Source organism: Trachypithecus francoisi, unplaced genomic scaffold (genome assembly GCF_009764315.1).
Source record: "Trachypithecus francoisi isolate TF-2019V2 unplaced genomic scaffold, Tfra_2.0 Lachesis_group11, whole genome shotgun sequence".
Taxonomy (NCBI): Eukaryota; Metazoa; Chordata; class Mammalia; order Primates; family Cercopithecidae; genus Trachypithecus; species Trachypithecus francoisi.
Window position 1 is genome coordinate 83033397 of NW_022681456.1, and position 13899 is coordinate 83047295.

The 13899-nt window shown below is 46.7% G+C and overlaps 2 protein-coding genes across 6 annotated transcripts in view; both read left to right on the forward strand.

Moving 5' to 3' along the window:
* BIN2 (bridging integrator 2) overlaps window positions 1–10036 on the forward strand; it is a 45604-nt gene extending 35568 nt beyond the window's left edge. For 3 of the 5 annotated variants that reach the window (XM_033222039.1, XM_033222036.1, XM_033222037.1), the window contains exons 11-13: window positions 1254–1337; window positions 5022–5093; window positions 9546–10036. In XM_033222039.1, the coding sequence (XP_033077930.1) occupies window positions 1254–1337; window positions 5022–5093; window positions 9546–9575 (186 nt within the window). In that variant the 3' untranslated portion in view covers window positions 9576–10036. Of the gene's footprint in view, window positions 1–1253; window positions 1338–1413; window positions 1548–5021; window positions 5094–9545 lie in introns of those variants that run through there. The other 2 variants (XR_004439905.1, XM_033222038.1) reach the window with 2 other exon arrangements.
* Window positions 10037–13086: 3050 nt separating this feature from the next.
* Window positions 13087–13899, forward strand: part of SMAGP (small cell adhesion glycoprotein) — a 34746-nt gene continuing 33933 nt past the window's right edge. The window contains exon 1 of the mRNA XM_033223485.1: window positions 13087–13135. Coding sequence (XP_033079376.1) covers window positions 13087–13135 — 49 coding nt within the window. The remainder of the gene's footprint in view (window positions 13136–13899) is intronic.

Here is a 13899-nt window from a genome sequence, read left to right on the forward strand (position 1 = left end):
TTTCCTTGATGTTAAGAGCTAAGGGCCGGCCGGGCGCGGGGCTCAAGCCTGTAATCCCAGCACTTTGGGAGGCCGAGACGGGCGGATCACGAGGTCAGGAGATCGAGACCATCCTGGCTAACACGGTGAAACCTCGTCTCTACTAAAAATACAAAAAACTAGCCGGGCGAGGTGGTGGGCGCCTGTAGTCCCAGCTACTCGGAGGCTGAGGCAGGAGAATAGCGTGAACCCGGGAGGCAGAGCTTGCAGTGAGCTGAGATCCGGCCACTGCACTCCAGCCTGGGCGACAGAGCGAGACTCCGTCTCAAAAAAAAAAAAAAAAAAAGAGCTAAGGGCCGGGCGCAGTGGCTCACGCCTGTAATCCCAGCACTTTGGGAGGCTGAGGTGGGCGGATCATGAGGTCAGGAGATCCTGGCCAACATGGTGAAACCCCGTCTCTACTAAAAATACAAAAAATTAGCTCGGCATTGTGGCATGTGCCTGTAATCCCAGCTACTCGGGAGGCTGAGGAAGGAGAATGGCGTGAACCCAGGAGGCGGAGCTTGCAGTGGGCGGAGGTCGCGCCACTGCACTCCAGCCTCGGTGACGGAGCGAGACTCCATCTCAAAAAAAAAAAAAAGCCGGGCGCGGTGGCTCAAGCCTGTAATCCAGCACTTTGGGAGGCCGAGACGGGCGGATCACGAGGTCAGGAGATCGAGACCATCCTGGCTATCATGGTGAAACCCCGTCTCTACTAAAATATACAAAAAAACTAGCCAGGCGAGGTGGCGGGCGCCTGTAGTCCCAGCTACTCGGGAGGCTGAGGCAGGAGAATGGCGTGAACCCGGGAGGCGGAGCTTGCAGTGAGCTGAGATCCGGCCACTGCACTCCAGCCTGGGCAACAGAGCGAGACTCCGTCTCAAAAAAAAAAAAAAAAAAAGAATAAACAAAATTACAATCTAGTAATGATAAGTGATACAAAGAAAAATTAAGTAGGGAAGGGCACAGGGAGTGGGAGCTGAGTTGCAAGTTTATAGAGCAGTCAGCGGTGACGTGAGCAATGCAGAAGGAGCCGTGTGTGTATCTGGGAGAAGTGTGTGAGATATCTGGCACTCATCAGGTCATCCCACCCTACTACTGCCTGTGTCTGATCGAGGCTACCTCAGGAGCCTCCTGCTATCTGAGAGGAGCTAATATGGACCAGGGGCACAGGGATGGCCCCCAGGATGGGAAGGTGTGGGACTCTCTCCTCCACTGTTCACTTTGATTCACAGATTGCTTCAGAGCCTGGAGAGGCAAAGAAGATGGAAGACAAGGAAGAGGATGATAAGCTTATCTCAGCTGATAACTCCTCAGAGGTACTAAAAGCCTAAGTCATCTACATGATTATGCCCTATTGTTTTTACATATTAAAATTTATTTTTCTTTTTCCAGAAGTATATCTTTCAGAGGCCCTCAGTCCTGATTCACATGAAGCACTGAGGGCCCTAACAGAGCAAGACATAAAATTTTTCCTAGGCCGGGCGCAGTGGCTCACGCCTGTAATCTCAGCACTTTGGGAGGCCAAGGTGGGTGGATCAGCTGAGGTCAGGAGTTCAAGAGTTCGAGACCAGTCTGGTCAATGTGGTGAAACCCCGTCTCTGCTAAAAATACAAAAATTAGCCGTGCATGGTGACATGCGCCTGAAATCCCAGCTGAGAAGGCTGAGGCAAGAGAATTGCTTGAACCCGGGAGACAGAGGTTGCAGTGAACCGAGATCTCGCCATTGGACTCCAGCCTGGGCAACAAGAGCAAACTGTCTCAAAAAAAAAAAACTTTTCCAGCCGGGCGCGGTGGCTCACGCCTGTAATCCCAGCACTTTGGGAGGCCGAGGCGGGCGGATCACGAGGTCAGGAGATTGAGACCATCCTGGCTAACACAGTGAAACCCCGTCTCTACTAAAAATACAAAAAAATTAGCCGGGCGTAGTGGCAGGCGCCTGTAGTCCCAGCTACTCGGGAGGCTGAGGCAGGAGAATGGCGTGAACCTGGGAGGTGGAGCTTGCAGTGTGCCGAGATCGTGCCAATGCTCTCCAGCCTAGGCGGCAGAGCGAGACTCCGTCTCAAAAAAAAAAAAAAAAAAAAAAAAAAAAAACTTTTCCTTAAGTCAGGCTCAGTAGTGCAAACCTGTAATCCCAGCTACTCAGAAGGCTGAGGCGGGAGGATCACTTGAGCCCAGGTGTTCAACACTGTAGTATGCTATGATCACACCTGTGAATAGCCACTGCACTCCAGCTTCGGCAACACAGTGAGATCTCATCTCTTTAAAAAAATTTTAATAAAAAGATCTGGGTGCAGTGCCTCAACCTCCCAAAGTGGCTGTAATCCTAGCACTTTGTGGGGGGCTGAGGCAGGTGGATCACTTGACCCCAGGAGTTTAAGATCAGCCTGGGCAACATAGGAAAAACCCATCTCTACAAAAAATACAAAAATTAGCCAGGCATAGTGTCACATGCCTATGGCCTCAGCTACTTGGGAAGCTGAGGTGGGATCACCTGAGCCCAGAGAGGTCAAGGGTACAGTGAGCCGTGATCACGCCACTGCACTACAGCCTGGGCAACAGAGTGAGATCCCATTTCAAAAAAAGATTTTTTAAATTAATAATAAAAATAACTTTTCCTTGGTTGGGTTTTAGTCTGAGGCAACTGTGCCGATGGAGAGAGATAGGCAGGACATGTGGATAGTAAATAAGCGCAAGATAAATGCAGGGTTTTGAGTAGGTAAGTACAGCCACTTCTCATTTTTCTGCACTGAAAAGAGCAACTCAGTGGTTGAATTGATTTCAGTTTGGTTTTATAATGTATTATATGATTTTAGATGGAGACAGTAATAGAGTGACCTTTTGTTTGCCTCTGGGGAATGACAAAATAAGCTTGCATTCTTTGAGTAATCTTTTTAAAGGGAAGGGTTTATAGGAGCCAAGACTCTTTCTGACCATTTTAACAAACAGGCTAGTAACACTGTCATCCCTGAAAAAGAGGTACAGGATACACTCTCCTTTCCCCTATGTCTTTCTCCTTATATCTGAGGTTTATAATATTTCCAGTTCTCTGGTGGGATTGCTTTGTTCATCAGCTAAGGAGAAATATTTTTGCTATAGAATTAAGCAACTAGAGCATCTTAGATCCTAGCCTATTCGTGTTATCAATCCTCTGAAGCCTATGTATGCTCACTTCCCTTGCAGATGCATTATAAATCACATTTTCTCTCAGGCAGAATTATGGACATGTCACATGTAAAAATGGGTAAATATAAATATAACTGGGAAAAAACAGCCATTTTTGAAAAAAAAATTACTGGGAAAAAATCTGTTCTTGCTTACCATTTGAATCATCTCAGAGAGATGGAACGTTTTGATAACTTTCTGGGAGGTGATATAACATCACCTTTGAGCTAATTCATGACCTGAAAAGGGAGGAGGGAGTCAGAAGAAAGAAAATGTCCTTCAAGGAGAAATCATGGAATTTCAAGTGACTATCACACTGCTAGAAATTGGTTCTGTTGGCCAGGCGCCATGGCTCACGCCCGTAATCCCAACACTTTGGGAGGCTGAGGGGGTGGATCACTTGAGTTCGGGAGGTTGAGACCAGCCTGGCCAACAGAGTGAAACCTCATCTCTACTAAAAGTCAGGCATGGTGGTGGGAGCCTGTAATCTCAGCTACTTGGGAGACTGAGGCAGGAGAATCACTTGAACCTGGGAGGCAGAGGTTGCAGTGAACTGATATCATATCATTGCACTCCAGCCTAGGTGACAGAGCCAAACTCCTTCTCAAAAAAAAAAAAAAGAAAAGAAAAAAAAATTAAAAAGAAATTGGTTCTGTTTTTAAAATATGGATTTTATAGTTTGTAAATTAAATTTCATTTTTTAAAAACTTGTTTTAAACCTCACAGGATCTTCCCCTAGCATAGCAGTTTCTAGTCAGGGCTTTCTTTCTTTTAAAAACTTGTTTTAAGGCCGGGCGCGGTGGCTCAAGCCTGTAATCCCAGCACTTTGGGAGGCCGAGACGGGCGGATCACGAGGTCAGGAGATTGAGACCATCCTGGTTAATACGGTGAAACCCCGTCTCTACTAAAAAATACAAAAAACTAGCCGGGCGAGGTGGCGGGTGCCTGTAGTCCCAGCTACTTGGGAGGCTGAGGCAGGAGAATGGCGTAAACCCGGAGGCGGAGCTTGCAGTGAGCTGAGATCCGGCCACTGCACTCCAGCCTGGGCGGCAGAGCGAGACTCCGTCTCAAAAAAAAAAAAAAAACTTGTTTTAAACCCCACAGGATCTTCCCCTAACATAGCAGTTTCTAGTCAGGGCTTTCTTTCTTTTTTTTAAATTTATATTTTTAGAGATGATCTCACTATGTTGCCCAGGCTGGAGTGCTGTTGATATTCACAGGTGCAATCATAGTGCACTGCAACCTTGATACTCCTGGCCCAAAGTGATCCTCCTGCCTCAGCCTCTCGAGGAGCTAGGACTACAGCACCCCTGCACATGGCCTAGACCGGGCTTCCTACACCTTAGGTTCCCATCTCAGAACCTAAAATTTTTCCCAAAGAAATCATTTTACCACTTGCTTCTCCTAACTGCATGTCATGGATTAGGATCACTTAAGTGTGAGAGTTGCAATATGTTCTTGAAGAGGGTTCATCTAAAAATGGCAGGTAGTAATTTTAAGACCTCGCACTCCCTTGTAGATACACATCCACACCATGTCACACAGATTACGTGGTGTTTGATCGTGGAAACAGCACTGGAATCCAAAGACCTGGTTTCCTGTCCCAGCAAGTCTTTTTACCCTTTGAATCTTAGTTTCTTGTTTCTTCATCTGTAAAAGAGGATGGATGAAAGCCTTTCCCGATGCCTTCAGGCTCTGGTGAAACAACATTGTATTTTGCCCTTTGTAATAGTACAAATACTGAGACCCTTGTAAAGTATAAGGCACAGAAGACACTTCTACGCTGAGAGGCTGGAAAGGTTGAGCCACCTCTTACTGACAGTACTCTCTCTTTGTAGGGCCAAGACCAGCTTCAAGTCTCCGCGGTACCAGAAAACAACAACCTCACAGCACCTGAACCTCAAGAAGAGGTAAGACCAGATATACAGAGAATAGATTGGGCATTAGGTTGACAGGGGTTTGGGAACAGGCTGGAATCTTCACTACAGGCTACAAGGGGAATCCAGCAGGGAACCATACCCTTAGGGCAATCAAGCAGGTGGGAACCAGAAGAAACAAGAATGAACTTGGACTTCATGGTGTCTCTGTGCCCGTTTCCCTATACTTGACCTTAAACTGGCCCTATCTTCTAGGTATTTATTTAATTAAATCTCAAGTTATTTCAAAAAGGAGTTAAAGAGGTTAAGATATTTTTAAAAAATACAAAAAGGTCATATTATACAGTAATGTATTGCTCAACAACAGGGATATGCCCTGAGAAATGCATTATTCAGCGATTTTGTCATTATGTGTGGCTGTATGGTAGAGCCTATTGCTTCTGGGCTGCAAACCTATACAGCATGTTACTTTACTGAATTCTGTAGGCAGTTGTGACACAGTGGTTAATATTTGTGTATCTAAACATAGAAAAGTAGAGTAAAAATACCTATAAAGGTAAGAAGTGATACACTTGTTTTTTTGTTTTTTTGTTTTTTGAGGCGGAGTCTTGCTCTGTCGCCCGGACTGTAGTGCAGTGGCCAGATCTCAGCTCACTGCAAGCTCCGCCTCCCGGGTTTACGCCATTCTCCTGCCTCAGCCTCCTGAGTAGCTGGGACTATAGGCGCCCACCACCTCGCCCGGCTGGTTTTTGTATTTTTAGTAGAGACGGGGTTTCACCGTGTTAGCCAGGATGGTCTCGATCTCCTGACCTCGTGATCCGCCCATCTCGGCCTCCCAAAGTGCTGGGATTACAGGCTTGAGCCACCGCGCCCGGCCAGAAGTGATACACTTGTATAGGACACTATTATGAGTGAAGCTTGCAGGAGTGGAAGCTGCTCTGGGTGAGTCAGTGAGTGGTGAGTGAATGTGAAGGCCTGGGACATTACTGTACACTACTTAGACTATAAACACTGTACACTTAAGCTACACAATTAAAAATATTTTTCTTTTTTTTTGAGATGGAGTTTCACTCTAGTTGCCCAGGTTAGAGTGCAATGGCATGATCTCAGCTCACCACAACCTTGGCCTCCCAGGTTCAAACGATTCTCCTGTCTCAGCCTCCTGAGTAGCTGGGATTACAGGCATGCGCCACCACACCCAGCTAATTTTGTATTTTTAGTAGAGGCGGGGTTTCTCTATGTTGGTCAGGCTGGTCTTGAACTCCCAACCTCAGGTGATCCACCCGCCTTGGCCTCCCAAAGTGCTGGGGTTACAGGCGTGAGCCACCACACCTGGCCAAAAATTATTTTCTTTATGGCCGGGCGCGTGGCTCAAGCCTGTAATCCCAGCACTTTGGGAGGCCGAGATGGGCAGATCACAAGGTTAGGAGATCGAGACCATCCTGGCTAACACAGTGAAACCCCATCTCTACTAAAAAATACAAAAAAACTAGCCGGGCGAGTTGGCAGGCGCCTGTAGTCCCAGCTACTCGGGAGGCTGAGGCAGGAGAGTGGCGTAAACCCGGGAGGCGAAGCTTGCAGTGAGCTGAGATCCGGCCACTGCACTCCAGCCTGGGCGACAGAGCGAGACTCTGTCTCAAAAAAAAAAAATGTTCTTTATGTCCTTATTCTATAAGCTTTTTTTTCATATTTTTTCTGTTTCTTTTTAAAACTTTTTTGTTAAAAACTAAGACACAGAGGTGGGTGTGGTGGCATGTGCCTATAGTAGTTCCAGCTATGCAGGAGGCTGAGGCAGGAGGATCACTTGAGCCCACGAGTTCAAATACAACCTGGGCAACATAGCTAGACACCATCTATAAACAAATAAATAAAAACACACAAACATACACATTGGCCTAGGGTTAGGATCACCCATATCACTGTCTTCTACCTTTACATCTTGTCCCACTAGAAGGCCTTCGGGGCACTACCACAAATGGACCTGTCATCTCCTGTAATAACAACGCCTCCTCCTGAAGGATCTACTTGAGGCTGTTTTACAGTTAATGTTTTTTTTTAATAAGCAGAACTGATTTTTTTTTTTTTTTTGAGACGGAGTCTCTCTCTGTCGCCCAGGCTGGAGTACAGTGTACAGTGGCACAATCTCAGCTCACTGCAACCTCTGCCTCCTGGGTTCAAGCCGTTCTCCTACCTCAGCCTCCTGAGTAGCTGGGATTACAGCCGGTGGCGCCACCACACCTGGCTAATTTTTGTATTTTTAGTAGAGACGGGGTTTCACCGTGTTGGTCAGACTGGTCTCGATCACCTGACCTCGTGATCCTTCCGCCTCAGCTGCCCAAAGTGCTGGGATGCTGGGATTACAGGCGTGAGTCACCACACCTGGCCAATAAGCAGAACTTTTTTTTTAATAAGTAGGAATACACACTAAAATAATAATAAAAAGTATTGTAGGCCTGGCGTGGTGGTTCATGCCAGTAATCCCAGCACTTTGGGAGGCTGACGCAGGCAGATCACTCGAGGCCAGGAGTTCAAGACCAGCCTGGCCAACATGGTGAAACTCCATCTCTACTAAAAATACAAAAATTAGCCGGGCATGGTGGCATACACCCGTAATCCCAGCTACTTGGATGGCTGTGGCATGAGAACATGAGAATCACTTGAACCCAGGACATGGAGCCTGCAGTGAGCCAGAATTGTGCCACTGCACTCCAGCCTGGGTGATGGAGTGAGACTCTGTTTCAAAAATAATATATAGAAAATTATTTTTAAAAGCATAGTATATTAAATACATCAAGTGACTGGACACGGTGGCTCACGCCTGTAATCCCAGCACTTTGGGAGGCCGAGACGGGTGGATCACGAGGTCAGGAGATTGAGACCATCCTGGCTAACACGGCGAAACCCCTTCTCTACTAAAAATACAAAAAATTAGCCAGGCGTGGTGGTGGGCACCTGTAGTCCCAGCTACTCGGAGGCTGAGGCAGGAGAATGTGTGAACCCGGTAGGTGGAGCTTTCAGTGAGCCGAGACCACACCCACTGCACTCCAGCCTGGGTGACAGAGCAAGACTCCATCTCAAAAAATAAAAATAAAAAATAAAGTAATATAGTTGTTTATTGTTATCAAGTATTATGTACTGTACATAACTGCATGTGCTGTACTTTTTACAGCTGGCAGCACTGTAAGTTTGTTTATACCAGCATCATCACAAATATGTGAGTAATGTGTTGTGCTGTGATGTTATGAAGGCTACAGTGTTAGCAATAGCAGCCACGTCACTAGGCAATAGAAATTTTTCAGCTCCATTATAATGTTATGGGACCACCTTTGTATATAGAGTCCATTGTTGATCAAAACGTCATTATGTGGCACGTGAACTGCATATATATATGTTTATTATATTAACATACACACATATACACAACATATAGCAGAAAAACTCAGAATTATATGAGACAGGATAGTGATATAAAATGGAGCCATGAATTAGGCAAGTATAAAAAATGCATTCTATAAAATAAGCTTACTAAGGTTGACCATGAAATTAGTTCCAGACTTTCTAAAATCCAAGAAGAGAAAAACCTGATCAGTTAACCCAATTCATGATGCTCATTCCTTAAAAGAACAACAACTCCTACTAAGATGAAAAAGAGGCTGGGTGCTGTGGCTCACACCTGTAATCCCAACACTTTGGGAGGCTGAAGTGGGAGGATCACTTGAGCCCAGGAGTTCAAGACCATTCTAGACAACAAAAATTATTTATTTATTTATTTATTTATTTATTTATTTATTTTTGGGGGGATAGAGTCTCGCTCTGTTGCCCAGGCTGGAGTGCAGTCGTGTGATCTCGGTTCACTGCAAGCTCCGCCTCCCGGGTTCACGCCATTCTCCTGCCTCAGCCTCCCGAGTAGCTGGTACTACAGGCGCACGCCACCACGCCCAGCTAATTTTTTGTATTTTTAGTAGAGATAGGGTTTCACCATGTTAGCCAGGATGCTCTCGATCTCCTGACCTCGTGAACCACCCACCTCGGCCTCCCAAAGTGCTGAGATTACAGGTGTGAGCCACCGTGCCCGGCCCAAAATTTTTTTAAATAAATTAGCCAGGCATGGTTGTGTGCGCCTGTAGTCCTAGCTACTCAGAGGCTGAGGTGAGATCACTTGAGCCCTGGAGTTCAAGGCTACATACAGTTAGCTGTGATTGTGCCACTACACTCCAGCCTGGGAGCAAGACTATGTCTCGAAAAGAAAAAAAAAGGAAATTCTCCTGTGAAACATCTTAAAGAGATTGTGAATGATGTAATGAAAAATATCTGCAACAAGTCCTTGCAATAATCCCAACAACCAGTTTCACATTGCCTCCCTCAAGAGAGGCCAGTGGCATTACATGAAGTATAATTCAGTAGAAGCAGATTGAGTTTAACCCCTCCATAAGTGGTTGGTGGGAAGGCAGGTCAACACCTAACACAATCATGTTTACTTTCCAGGTGTCTACAAGTGAAAATCCACAACTCTAAAGAGAAACTGCCAAGACTCCCCCTGCCCCACACCTCCCCAGAGAAGCTCTTCAACCACAGGGTATAGGTCAGAGGGATATAAGAGCCAGCATCTATTCCTGGGTTCTCAGTGGGAATGCTGGTGCTGTCTAAAGACCTGGCATTAATCAAGGTGGAGGAGCAGCCTTGTGGGAGGGATGGAGGGAGGCAGGCTGGGGAGAAGAGAACATTAGATTCAGGAAATATTTAATTCTGGTTTTAGCATTATTAGAATAAGACTTTATACATTAACTAAAGTGGAGCTTTAATCACTATAAAAACCAAAAGTATCTATAGACACAGACACTTGTCTACACAGAGACATAACCACACATTCTCAGAGGATAGTGAACAAATCTGTCTTTGACTTATGACCCATTTTGCAAGACTTAAAGCCAGAAGAACACATTTTCGGATTGTTAAATAAAGTCTGATTCTGACTATCTGTGGATTGTTTATTTGACACAGGGCATTGTTCCAGCCCAGCACACCGTTTTCCACTTAGGTACGGTTGTTGATTCTGCCCCACGTTCAGAAAGCTTTAGTCACATCCCTGACCCCCAGCTCACCCTAACTCCTGACTGTAATTCTTTTATGATACCAAGGGCCACAGTCTCTTCTCCTTAATCCAGCATGTACTTTCCACTTTGGTTGATAAGCAGATACACTTGGAAAGGGGTAATAACATTTTAGAGCTAGATCTAGTGTTTACAATTTAGTACTTGATATGAGTAAGGGTCTGAGCACAAGAGAGGAAGATATGAAACTGAAAGGATACAAAGTATAATAATAACAATCATATCCACTGGGTGTGGTGGTGGCTCATGCCTGTAATCCCAGCACTTTGGGAGGTTGAGGCGGGTGGATCCCCTGAGGTCGGGAGTCCAGACCAGCCTGACCAACATGGAGAAACCCCGTCTCTACTAAAAAATACAAAATTAGCTGGGTGTGGTGGTGCATGCCTGTAATCACAGCAACTTGGAAGGCTGAGGCGGGAGAATCATTTGAACCCAGGAGGCGGAGGTTGCAGTGAGCCAAGATCATGCCATTGCATTCCAGCCTGGGCAACAAGAACGAAACTCTGTCTCAAAAAAAAAAAAAAAAAATATATCCTGGAAATGGCATGAAATTTGGAGTCAGAAGTCCTGGATTCCTTTGGGAGGCCAATGGGGGAAGACTGCTTGAGCCCAGGAGTTGGAGACTAACCTTGGCAAGATGGTAAGACCTCCATCTCTTATTTTAAAAAAAAATTTTAAAGGGCTGGGTATGGTGGCTCACACCTTTAATCCCAGCACTTTGGGAGGCTGAGGCGGGAGGATAACTTGAGCCCAGGAGTTTGACACCAGCCTGGGCAGCATAGACTCCCATCTCTACAAAAAATTTATAAACTAGGCCAGGCACGGTAGAGCACACCTATACTCCCAGCCACTTAGGCTGAGGAGGGAGGGTCACTCCAGCCTGGGAGGTTGAGTATGCAAGGAGCAACAATCACACAACTGCATGCCAACCTGAGTGACAGAGGGAGACCCTGTCTTAAAAAAAAAAAAAAGGCTGGGCACGGTGGCTCACGCCTATAATCCCAGCTACTTTGGGAGGCTGAGGCAAGTGGATCACGAGGTCAGGAGTTCAAGACCAACCTGGCCAACATGGTGAATCCCCGTCTCTGCTAAAAATACAAAGCTGGGCGTGGTGGCACGCACCTGTAGTCCCAGCTACTCGGGAAGCTGAGGCAGGAGTATTGCTTGAACCCAGGAGGCAGGGGTTGCAGTGAGCCAAGATTGTGCAGCCTGGGTGACAAAGCAAGACACTGTCTCAAAAAAAAAAAAAAAATTAAAAAAGGAAGTCTTGGATTCAAGTCCTATCATTACTTTATATGAAAATATTTGTGAAAACATTTTCAAAATAGCTCTGAAGACCTGCCACCTTGATAAATGCCAAAACCCTTCCATCCTTGCTCTTGTTTTTAGAGTGATGATATCACCATTCGTTCAGTCATTCTGCAAGCATTTACTGAGCATCAACTGTCTACCAAGCACCGAATACTAGTACTAGGAATGAGGGAAATAATGATGAGGGGGGTAAAAATAAGATCTTTAATGAGATAGACTATTGAGCAGGGAGCAGAATGGGCAAGATTTAGTGATGGGCCAGAAGGGGACACATGATGAAAACAGAGGTGTTTTTGTTTTGTTTCGTTTTGTTTTGTTTGAGATGGCGTCTCACTTTGTTGCCCAGGCTGGAGTACAATGGCGCAGTCTCGGCTCACTGCCACCTCTGCCTCCCTGGTTCAAGTGATTCCCTGCCCAAGCGTCCAAGTAGCTGGGATTACAGGTGCCCACCACCACGCCCGGGTAACTGTTTGTATTTTTAGTAGAGACAGGGTTTCACCATGTTGACCAGGCTGGTCTCGAACTCCTGACCTCAGGTGATCCACCCGCCATGGCCTCCCAAAGTGCTAGGATTACAGGTGTGAGCCATCACACCTGGCCAGGAATTTTTCTAAGTTAGGCTTGAGAGACTAGAACTTGGTGGTGTCTTTCCCTCTAACAGTGACCACAGAAAGAAGTACATTTATATGGGTTCTCTGGTTGCAAGCAACAAACTGACAAAATTAAGTAATAAAGGATATATTGGGGCTGAGCGTGGTGGTTCACACCTGTAATCCCACACTTTGGGAAGCAGAGGCCGGAGGATTGCTTGAGTTCAGGAGTTCAAGTCCAGCCTGGGTAACATAGTGAGACCCCCATCTCTACAAAAAATTAGCCACGCCTGGTGGCATGTACCTGTGGTCCCAGCTACTTGGGAGGCTGAGATGGGAGGATCGCTTGAGCCTGGAAGGCAGAGGTTGCAGTGAGCCATGGTTGCACCACTGCAGTCCAGCCTGGGCAACAGAGCGAGACTGAAAAAAAATGAATATGTTGGGGCTGGGAACGGTGGCTCATGCCTGTAATCCCAGCACTTTGGGAGACTGAGATGGGCAGATCGCTTCTGATCTCATGGCAAAGCCCGGGAGTTTGACACCAGCCTAAGCAACACGATGAAACTCTGTCTCTACCAAAAAATAACAAAAATTAGCTGGGCATGGTGTTGCGAGCCTGTAGTCACAGCTAATCTGGAGGCTGAGGCACTGAGAATTGCTTGAATGTGGGAGCCAGAGGTTGCAGTGAGCTGAGATTGTGCCACTGCACTCTAGCCTGAGCAACAGAGTGAGACCCTGTCTCAAAAAAGAAAAAAGAAAAAGAAAAAAGGATGTGTTGATATTAGACAGCTCACAGAGCCAAAAGAAGAACCAGGCTGCAAGAAGGACAAGAGCCAGCTCCCAGATGTCTGCAGCAGGAATATGTGGACAGCCCCTCCAGCAGCTGCCACCTTCTGCCACTGTGTTTTCTCCAGATCTACATTCCTTAGAGAAAACTCAACTGGCCCAATTTGCATGATGTGTCCATCCTATGGCCAGGGAAATGGCGAACTGTGACTGGCACTATTACCAGACATGTTAGTGCCTGTGACGGGAAGAAGACCAGTGATAGGAGGGGAGCATGGTAAGGAGGATGAATTTTTTTTTTTTTGAGACAGAGTCTCACTCTGTTGCCCAGGCTGGAGTGCAGTGGTGCTATCTTGGCTCACTGCAACCTCCGCCTCCCAGGTTCAAGCAATTCTCCTGCCTCAGCCTCCCTAGTAGCTGGGATTATAGGCGCACGCCACCACACCTGGCTAATTTTTGTATTTTTAGTAGGGATGGGGTTTCACCATGTTGGCCAGGCTGATCATGAACTCCTGACCTCAAGTGATCTGCCCACCTTGGCCTCCCCAGGTGCTGGGATTACAGGTGTGAGCCACCGCGCCTAGTCGAGGAGGGTGAATTTTTTTTTTTTTTTTTTTTTTTTGAGACGGAGTCTCGCTCTGTCACCCAGGCTGGAGTGCAGTGGCCAGATCTCAGCTCACTGCAAGCTCCGCCTCCCGGGTTCACGCCATTCTCCTGCCTCAGCCTCCCGAGTAGCTGGGACTACAGGCGCCGCCACCTCGCCCGGCTAGTTTTTTGTATTTTTAGTAGAGACGGGGTTTCACCGTGTTAGCCAGGATGGTCTCGATCTCCTGACCTCGTGATCCGCCCGTTTCGGCCTCCCAAAGTGCTGGGATTACAGGCTTGAGCCACCGCACCCGGCCAAGGAGGGTGAATTTAAAGGTCCATGAGGAAACTGAGGGATGAAGAAATGTTCTTTTTTTTTTTCCTTGAGACGGAGTTTCACTCTTGTTGCCCAGGCTGGAGTGCAATGGCACGATCTGTGCTCCTGGGTTCAAGCAA